The sequence below is a fragment of the Diabrotica undecimpunctata genome, chromosome 9, assembly GCF_040954645.1.
Source record: "Diabrotica undecimpunctata isolate CICGRU chromosome 9, icDiaUnde3, whole genome shotgun sequence".
Classification (NCBI taxonomy): Eukaryota; Metazoa; Arthropoda; class Insecta; order Coleoptera; family Chrysomelidae; genus Diabrotica; species Diabrotica undecimpunctata.
The window spans coordinates 36261318-36272489 of NC_092811.1; the positions used below are offsets into that span (position 1 = coordinate 36261318).

General features: G+C 32.0%; 1 protein-coding gene and 1 long non-coding RNA gene across 2 annotated transcripts; one reads left to right on the forward strand and one right to left on the reverse strand.

The window, feature by feature from the left end:
- The first annotated feature begins 2041 nt into the window (after positions 1 to 2041).
- On the forward strand, positions 2042 to 9111 carry LOC140449843 (uncharacterized). The gene is made up of 2 exons (XR_011951900.1): positions 2042 to 2299; positions 8893 to 9111. It is a non-coding gene; the product is annotated as an uncharacterized lncRNA (long non-coding RNA).
- A 544-nt stretch (positions 9112 to 9655) lies between these two features.
- Positions 9656 to 10465, reverse strand: LOC140450526 (zinc finger MYM-type protein 1-like). The gene has a single exon (XM_072544183.1). The coding sequence runs from the start codon at positions 10463 to 10465 to the stop codon at positions 9656 to 9658; it is 810 nt and encodes a 269-aa protein (XP_072400284.1).
- Between the last annotated feature and the right edge of the window lie 707 nt (positions 10466 to 11172).

Genomic DNA, 11172 nt, shown 5'->3' on the forward strand with positions numbered 1-11172 from the left:
TGTGTTTATATAAGCCTGCCGCTTCTTTAATCTTTTTATGGAGGTTAAATGAATCATGTTTTTGTTGTAATGACTCTATCTCTGTACACTTCGAGCTAAACCAATTTTCTTTTGCTATTTTAATAGCCCTTTTTATTTCGTTATTTATGTTGTTGTAGTAATTCTTATTATCTTTAGCGTTTCTTCTGTCTTCCATATACATAGAATCTCCTCCGTCATCCATTCCTTTTTATTTGTTCTTTCAGGTTTTAAGTATTTCTCTGTTATTTCTTGACTTACTTTGTGCAAATTTTCTAGTTCTACATCTGTGTTATCTGTTTCTGTACGGGCCCATGGTTTTTCTGTACGAGCCCACGTTTTTTCTTTTAGGCGTTTTTGTACCTTTTCCTTTACTGTTTTATTTTTCAGTTGGTTAATATCGTACTTCATAATTTTTGGTCTTTGAACTTTCTTTAAACTAAGTTTCATTTTGGCGATAAGTGGATTGTGGTCCGAATTTATGTCGGATCCCGGGTACGCTTTAACAGATGTTATAGAGTTTCTAAATCGTTTGTTAATAAGAATATAGTCTATTTGATTTCGTACTCTGTGATCTGGATTATCCTGGGGAGATTTCCACGTATATAGTCGTCTTGGAGGAAGATCATAAAAGGTGTTTGTCACTACGAGCTGTTCTTCAGTTGCAAATTCAATCAAACGGTCTCCGCGTTCATTACGTTCCCCTAGACCAAAGGATCCCACTAAATTTCCACTTTGTCCTTTGCCAACTTTGGCATTAAAGTCTCCCATAATTAGTATTGTTTCGTTTTTCCGAATCCTTTTGACAATATTAGTAAGGTCATTGTAAAATTCTTCTATGATTTCTTCTGGGGCGTCCGCTGTAGGAGCGTATACTTGAATAATGTTTGTTTTTATGGGAGTTGTGTTTAGCTCAACTAAGAGCATCCTTTCTGATAAAGGTACAAAGTGACTGACACAGTTGGCGATTTTATTATTCATAATTAGGCCCACTCCATTTATATGTTCGTTCTTAAGATTTTCTGAGTAGAATATTTTGTGATCTTTGATAACTTGGTATCCCGTATTTGTCCAGCGCATTTCGCTTATTCCCATAATATTAATCGAGAGTCTTTCCATTTCTTGGATGGCATTATAGATTTTTCCCGCCTCGTAGATTGTTCTAACGTTCCATGTACCTATCTTTATGGCTAGCTAAGCCTACCGCTCTTGACCACGCCTCAGCGAGAGTGATGCGATTCTTAAAAATCATTCGCTTCCCAATTTAGTATAAACAAAACATATAAACTGAAATAAAAGGATTGAAAACACTTTTGGGTATTTTAACTTGTACGATAGGAACTGAAATACACTAAAAATATTCTTCGATACTTTAGCAAATACGAGGGAATTTCAATATATAAAGGAATTTTAGAAATGCTACAAGATAAATATTTAAAACTGTTGATGTTGCCATGGTAACTTTAAAACACGCTCGATTTTTAAAGTTAAATTTAAACACGCTACGGCGTACTCTAAATAAGCAAAATGGGGTACTACTAAAAAAACAAATAAAAAGGGTTTTGGTTTAAATTTTAGAAACAGTATTGCCTTGTCCATAATGCAGCTAATAAGGAACATATAACCCAGTAATTATTGTGGCAGATTTTTCAAATAGCATTTCACAATGTCATAAGCACAGCTCACGGCTGAAGGTTTCATTTGGCACAAGCATGGTTCCACAAAATTCCAAATCTGTAAATAATAATAGTAAATGGGCACAATGATCAGAGTAGAGAAATAAGATTATGAAATGAGAAGAAATGTATTTTTTGTAATATGTAGCACACATAAAATGTCTTACAAGAGACAATATTTCCTTTGCTTGTATTTAATTATAACTGAAATGAACGTGTGGTTAAAAGTGCCACATGTTTGTTATAGCTATCTTGTAATGAACTAAGATTAAGATACATAGTTAAGATATAAATTCTTACAGTATGCCCCGCTCACCCCTATATAATTTTTTCGCGTGATTCCGATATGTGACCGAGACGAACATATATAAACGAAAAAAAATTTTAAAAACTTCACAGTTAACTTCTAACTAACGTTATAGCTTACTTAGTAGTTAAATTCAGTTTTGTTTAACCTAAACTTTCTACCAGAACCAGAAACTTAATCATGGCTGACAGAGGCAATTCAAAAGCAAATACTGACAATCGTGCCACACAGCTGAATGAGAATAATGACCGATACTATCAAAGTAGAGGGCTTGATTCCAGACCAGATAATTGGAAGAGTAAGTACTTTAATAATTGTTTTCTTTTTCCTTATTTATATTTTGTCTTTTCATATTTATGAGAATAATCTTTTTTTTTTGTTTGAGATGGTTCTAAGTTCTAATTTTTTCTGCATCGATTTTTGAATTCGTCCTTTCCTTCACTTCTGTCTACAAAAATTAGTTTCTGTACCTTTTTTTTTAAGTAGTTTATGCAAAGTGAAGTTATTTTCGTCCTCTTATATTTAAAGTAATTTTTATTGCTTTATATACAAGTTTATTTTCATTTTTTTTTTCGAAAATATGTCTCGACAGCTAATGATCATTGACACAGGTACAATGTACATTCATGATTACATGGTTAATACTTTACATTGGGTACAAATTAGTTAAAATTCATTTTTATAATACATTTTGTTTTAAATTAAATTGTATAACTTTTGTTTTGTAAATTTTCTATTTGGTCTTTCTCTGCTTTAGTATTACGTAGATTACAAGTGAGACACTGATTATTTTTTATACAAAAAGCCGATATTAAACTCCCTATTGAATATGTGTCTATAGTGACTTTTGGTGGGTGGCTTATCGCATAACATCCATTCATTATACAGTTAATACAATTTGGGAAATGTTAAAGACTCATCAAAATACATCTTGGTTGTTATTTTCTTGTGTAGTGGGATTCTTTTGCTGGAATAGATTTTATATGGGTACGAATGGAATTTTTAATATTTTTTTTCTACAGCATTTGCTCTGTTCTTATGGAGACCACGCATATCTCCAGGTATAAAGCCTCTACCTTTCTATCAATTTTTTTAAATAGCGTTGTTAATTTAAAAATCTTTTAAATAGCTTTGTTAATTTAAAAAAATGTCTAAAAATGTCTATTATACTGTAAAAACTGTATAAATTCATTTGTCCAGTTTCTTTTTGACTCTTAAATTTGCAACATTTCTCTCTTATCTCTTATCTGAGAACATATCTACATAAATATTCGTTCTGTTTATCATGATAAGCTATTTTCCAAAAATAATTAAATAAATTGAGTCCTTACCATTTTCAGATAATTTTGATTTACATTTTCTGTTACATTTATCGTTACATCCTGGTCCCAATTACCTCATTTTCGTTAATTTTTCAGTTTTACTAGTGTAGATAGATTACGACTGCACTGACTGAAGGCGTTTCTTTACAAAAATGTGTAGTTACAGTTTAAAAGTCCATTTTACTGAAAACAACTATTTTGGTAAATTTATGACATGAGGTTTCTCACATAAGTGATTCAAATTTAACATTAAAAACTAATATTGGTATCAATACGTCAAATAACTGTCAAAGTTTAAAAACGCTTTTTATAAAGTTCCTTGCGAATTTAAAAGATTTAAGCAGTGTTACAGTATTCATTGGACAGTTAACAGGTGAACATCGTTCGATAAATCTGTGCCGGGTCCTTAACTAGTGCTATTATCAAATTAATAGGTATTTAATTTGAAAATAAACCAACCGATCTTCAAAAAAGGTAGGATCTAATTATTTATTATTATGAGTGAATCGGGGGGTGGTGTTGAGCCACCCCAGAATAATATATCATTAATGGATACGGAAGACAAAAGGTATATTAATTTAAATAACAGATATAAAATAAATGATTCAGGGTATTATAATGTCTTTGTAGAATCTACAGACAAAAACTTGTCCCGTTTATCACCAGTACGTGTCGGTCATTATCTATTTAAAAACCAATATTTTAAACACGATGTACTAGACATTAAAACTGTTGGCAGAAATAAGGTAAAAGTAATTTTTAGAACTTATACTTGCGCAAATTCTCTAATTGAACATGAGCTTATTAAGGATAATAAACTTGTAGCGTATATTCCATCATTTTTTACTCAAAAGAAGGGAATTATTAGGGAAGTCGATACGTTTTTGGATGAAAAGTATATTTTAGAAAATATTGTTTCAGATAAAAATGTTGTCGAAGTAAAAAGGTTAAAACGGAAAATAATTGATTCGGATAATGAAACAATTCTTGTACCTCGCCAGATGGTCATTTTGACATTTGAAGGAAATAGCATTCCTAAGACTGTTAATTTAGACTTGGTTAGGTTTAATGTTGAACAATATATATATCCGGTTGTTCAGTGTTTTAATTGCTTTCGTTTCGGTCATACTGCTCGGCAATGCAAATCAACATCAAATCGTTGTAAAAAATGTAGTCAAACTCATGATAATAATGAAACATGCACTAACTCTCTATTTTGTTTACATTGCAACTCCACTGAACACAACTCACTCTCTAAACAGTGTCCTGCATTTAAACACCAATACAAAATAAAATCAATAATGGCTTTAGAAAACACTACCTTTAAAGAGGCAGAAACCATAGCTAACAATCCTTCATACGCCAAGGTAACTACAAATAATAGATTCGATATCCTCAATACTATACAAAATTTCCCCGCCTTAACCCCTAACATCCCCGAAGGTACAAATCAAAATCAATCCTATGTACCTACCATTAAAAAAACAAGAAACAAGCGTAGAGCTATCTCTCCTACTGCGATCAAAAAGACACCAACTTTCCCAAGATTCCCTAATGCTACAAACACCTCATCCCAACCTATAATCCCTAATCCATACAGGGACGAGTTTATGGCGTATAAAGAAAAAATAGAATGTAAAATAATCAATGAAATTCCAGCCTTGATAGAAAATATCATCAAGAAAATTAACCCTAAAATATTTTTACCTAACTTACAAAAAAATACAAAAGAAGAAATTGAAAAAATGTTGAACAACCTAACAGATATTGAAAGCGATGGGGAACAACAGGACATTTAACATACTGCAGTGGAACTGTCAATCTATAAATAAACATAAACCTAGTTTACTTAATTATCTCGAGCACAATGTTGTTGATGTCATTCTGCTTAATGAAACATGGCTTTCTAAAAATAAAAATTTTGGTTTAACAGGTTACAACGTTATCAGAAGCGATAGACCTGATGGTTACGGTGGTGTAGCCATCCTCATATCAAATAACCTTTGTTTTACTGAAATTAATGTAAAGAAAAACTTTAATAATGGTATTGAAACGTGTGCAGTTTTTATAGAACAAATTAAATTGGTAATCGTTTGTATTTATAAACCACCCAAAGTAATAGTCAATAATAGAGATTGGGAAAAGATTTTAACTCAATTTAGTGGTAGGGTTGTCATTGGTGGGGACTTCAATGGACACCACAGTAGGTGGGGTTCCTTGAAGGATTCCGCTCAGGGCAAGTGTATAGTAGATGCGCTAGATAACAGTAATTTAGTTCTGCTAAACGACTGTAGACCGACCAAAGTAACAAGACCTAATGAACTTCCATCAATGGTGGATCTATCCCTTGTTACACCAAATCTAATTGGATACACCACATGGGATCCTGTTCCCGATACTCTGGGTTCAACTCACTTACCTATAGTAATCACTATCGACTTGGACTATCACCCATGTACAATAATTCCTTCATCTAAATGGAAAGAGTCTTCAGCAAACTGGAATATCTTTAAAGGTCATATAGAAAAAACATTATCCGAAAATATAACCGATAATATCACTTCAGCGGAACGTTTTGACTTCCTGTTAAAGACAATTGACGATGCTGCCTCATTTTCTATGAATATCAAAAATTCCTTTCAGCCAAAATCTCGAATTCCAGTCTGGTGGGATTATGAATGCAAAAATATGATCATTTCACGAAAAGTTGCTTACAAAAGATACATTGAAGCATCAAATTTTGAAAACTATATTAAATACAAACAAATTCAAGCCAAAAGTAAACTCCTCTTTACAAACAAACAAAAAAGTTCGTGGATTAACTTTGTAAATACTTTAAACAAAAATACTCCCATCAGTAAAATTTGGAATTTTGTTAATAAACTAGTGAATAAAAATTACCGTACAAGACGATATCCCCTGCCAAATGAACTAATAGAAGAGTTGCTCGACAAATTTGCTCCGCCATATGTTGACCTTCCTATTCAGGATAACAGTAAAACTTGTAAATACAATATTTTCCAGGAAAGTTTTGATATGATAGAATTTGAGGCTGCAATCAAGTCTTCAAAGTCCTCGGCTCCGGGGCGCGATCAAATTACTTATAACATAATATATGAATTACCTCTTATAGCTAAACAAAGTTTACTAACAATTTTCAACGATTGGCTTTTCAATGGAAGATATGTGGATCATATGAAAGAAATAGTTATTTGTTTAATTCTTAAACCTAATAAAGATAAAACACTCTCCTCTTCTTACAGACCGATATCATTAATGTCTTGCATATGCAAGACATTTGAAAGACTTATTAAGACTCGATTAGAATGGCTTATAGAACATTATAGTATCCTTCCAAGTACACAATATGGATTTAGGGCTAGTGTTGGTACACTGGATGCAATATCACGTTTAGTTACCGACATTCAAATAACGTTTTCCAAAAACAATTATCTTGCTTGTTTGTTTTTAGACCTAAAAGGGGCATATGATTCTGTTAATTTAACCATTTTACACAAAAAACTATATGATATAGGATTACCTCAAAATATAGCGACTAATATTGTTCATCTTTATAATAATCGTGTTATATATATTAAAGATCATTTAAACCAACTACACGGTCCTAGAATTGCTCATACAGGTCTTCCACAAGGATCAGTTTTAAGTCCGTTATTGTTCAACATATTTTCAGCAAGTATTCATGGCATTTTTGACAACACAATCAATTGCATCCAATACGCTGATGACATATGCATCTATACAGAGCGTAACTCGTATACTGACTGCCTGGAGGCTCTGGAATTCATCATGCAAAACGTTAATAACTGGGTAAAAAATCATGGACTGACCATTTCCCCTGACAAATCAGCCACAATGATATTCACTAGACATAGGATTCGTACGCCTGACAAAATAAAGTTGTCTGGATATGATATACCTATTGTCAAAGAATACAAATATCTTGGCATTCTTCTTGATCCCAAACTCTTATGGTCAAAACATGTGGAATATATAAAAAGTAGGTGTGAAAAAGGTATTAATATTCTTAAATGTGTTACTAATCGAAGATGGGGTGCTGACCCCAAAGTTGCATTGATGTTTTACAGAGCCTACGTGCGATCTATTGTAGACTATGGTTGCATTCTGTATGGTGCCGCCAGTAACACACACTTATTAACTGTAGACCGCATTCAGTTTAAATGTCTAAGAATATGCTTGGGCACCATGAAGTCTACTCCTTGCCCTGTACTACTTGCTGAAAGTAATGAAATACCTCTTCAAAATCGTCGAGAAATTATGGCAATTAAACATATCCTGAAGCTAAGATTAAATAATAATAATCTACTTAGTCAACTGTATGAGTTATCTATTGAAAACCTCTCAAATAAATACTGGCGCATAAAAAATTCTCCTCCACTTGCTGATGCTTTCTTAGAAACTAATGAGTATCCTAATATCTATGGCAAAGAAAAAAGATTACCAATATATAAAGCTAATTTTCAGGTAACATTAAATAAACCAAAAGTCATTATACCAAAGTACACAGAATTCCCACAAATAAACTTTGTCTTACTTAGATCCATATTGAGTGACTATAATGATCACGTAATAATGTATACCGATGGTTCCAAAAAAGAGGATGGTGCCACAGGTTGCGCAGTTTACATTCCACATAAAAGCGAATCTTTGAAAATTAAACTTCCATCACATTGTTCAATATATACTGCTGAAGCGGTAGCTATCGAAAAAGCATTAGATTGGCTAGATTCACACAATTTAAATAAAGCAGTAATATTATCAGATTCATTATCGGTCATTAAAGGATTAAACTCAGATATGACTCAACATAAAAGAAATAATATTCTTTGTGCTATTAAAAATAAAATATATAGTAAAGATATTACAGTTATTTGGGTTAAAAGTCATATAGGTATCGAGGGAAATGAACTGGTTGATCAGCTTGCTAAAGATGCGACCCATGTTGGACTCTATATTCCCATATTTACATTGGAGGACTTACAACAACATTATTATAACAAAATTTTTATAAATTGGAAAGAAAAATGGAAAAACATAGCAACGAATTCAAATAATCAATATTATACTATCCACCCTACCCTACCACAAGATGTTGACTATATTTTCAAATATGCAATGCCAAAGAAGTTGACAGCCACAATTACTCGACTGAAAACTAATCACGGTGCATTCCCAGCTCACTTGGCTAAGTTAAATATTATCCCTTCTGGGGTATGCTCATGCGATAATATATCACAATGTGACATCAACCATATTCTTTTTAAGTGCGATAAACATAGGTATGAAACAGATCAGCTGTATTCAAAACTATCAGAACTTAAAATTCAGACTCCCATAAACATCACCCATTTACTCTCCTTAGATAGTAGAGAAGTATACGAACTAATATGTAACTTTTTATTTAAAGTTGGTTACATTATTTAAAAACTAATATCTTACATTACAATTCTGTGGCTAAAGGACTAGTTTCCAAGCCAACTCTCCAAACACACACACACACACATAATATTGGTATTATTTATTTCAGATTCTTCCTCAACCGGTGGTGATGGACATACTCAACAGGAGAGAGATAACAGAGCCAATCAGCTGAATCCTAACAACGACGCTTATGAAAGGTCTAGGCAAAATTAGCAAATATTAATACTACTTACTGCAAATGCATATTAATACTATGTATTTAATAAGTTTTAACAGTGTTACTTTGTTAGTATTGCAAATAAAAATAAAATGAGTATAAAATAAATTTTGGTTCTTTTTTTTACCCATTCTAATAACTTACTGTAGGGATGTACCAAAAAAATGTTTATAAAACTTGTAATTTTGTTGTGTTTAGGTAGATGTTTCATCATCATCAGTGGCTCGACAGCCCTTTTTGGAACTTAGTCTATTCAAAGATTCTTCCCCACAGGCCCGTTCCTAGGGTAGTGAGCGCCTGCGTGCAGGATTTTTTGTGCGCCCCCATATTATGTTTTTAAGATACCTATATCCCAACAAGTTCTTGTGATATGATTGAAAATACGATATGAATGTAAAAAGAAAAATAAAACGAACCATGTTTGAAAAAAAGGTTTTATTTTCAAAATTAAATGAAGAAAAAAGGTCATTTTAAAACAATATTATTATGTAAGTTAACAGTAAGAAAGAAAACACTCAATTCGCAAATTAATAAGGCATTCTGCAATATAACATGAAACAATAACGGAAAGGAGATACTCTCAATGCAAAAAAACTTTATTAAATAATACATATATACCAAGTGAAAAATAATTAAATAACAAATATTTGAATTACAACATGATAAGTCGTGCTTTCACAGATGCAAGCTCATTTATCATTTCATTGTGATTAATGGCTTCACAAATTTTATTTTCAATTGAAATGACTGCCAAATCTGATAGATTTTCTTGGCACATTGACATTCTTAAATAATTTTTTATGAGCTTTAGCTTTGAAAAACTTCTTTCGCCAGATGCCACCGAAATTGGAAGGGCCAGGAATATTCTCAAGGCTATAAATAGATTTGGAAACAAGGATTGTAAATTTTTCTTAGTTATATAATTTAAAATATCTATGGGCGAATCCGAAATTTTGCTAGAGTCTGTGATTGGGTTAAGAACTTTGTATGACAGAATTTCATTATGCAAATCAAGACCATCAATATCTTTGCATACGTTTCCTTCAAGTTGAATTTGTAAAGCTAAATCCAAATCCATACATGACCTTTTAATCACATCAGAATCTAGATTTTGAAAATTACCCAAATATCCAAATAAATCGTGGCACTTATCTATTCCCCCAAAGCGTCTTTGTAGGAATTGAATTGTTGTGTCCAAAATTTGAAAATAAAAACTGATCTTAAATTTTTGTTTTGGATCGAATACTGTTTCATCTGTACCTTCATACGAAAATTGAAGCTTCATCTTTCTTTGTCTTAATAATGGAAATGTTTGCTCTACATCACTTTTTTCTGCTTCTGCTACAGCCTCATTCCTGAAAATCTCGAAATGTTTGTCTGACCTTTTTTCAGTAAAATAAATAATAAGATGTTTTATTTCTGTATGGCATTCATTTAAAGTTTTATTTGGATTCTGGACCATTTTACTTACTATATTAACTTTTGGTAACACATCATGCCAAATTATAATAGAAAAAATGAATTTGAACTTTTTAATTTTGTCTAATAGTTACCTTGCTGAATGTTTCGTGTTCATATCTCTTAATATTGTTCTGAAGCTATTTTCTTGTGGCATTTTAAATTAATTACTATTTAAATGGGAATAAGCCACAATTAAAGGTTAAAATACGTTTATTGACGTATCAATTTCCACTTCGGAAATCGTTCTCAAAATGCAAACTAATGTTTGCATATTTTTGCATAACCCTTTAGACCTTCGAATATTGCTCAGGTGTTCCATCATAATTGGATCGAATTTAGCAATCATTTCAACTAATTTCAAAAAATTGCCATTATTAGTCTCATAAAGATTCGTACTGTCACCCCTAAAAGCTAAATTTTAGCCAGGTAAATACTGCATAATACAAATCATTCTTTTAATGATTCCACGCCATCGCTGTTTTTCAATTTCATAATATTTTTGTTGCTCTTTATCAATAGTACATTCTTTACTCAAACGCGGCGAGCGGCATTAGACGGCGCTTCGTGTGCTGACACTAATAAAATTGTAGGGTGGTAATTTTATTAGTAATTTTGGTATTATAATAGGGAATAGCAATCGGATGAAGTGATTGCTTTAGCGCTTACCGGGGAAGTACTGAACACTGACTTTTTTGTTTTAGAAGTGAG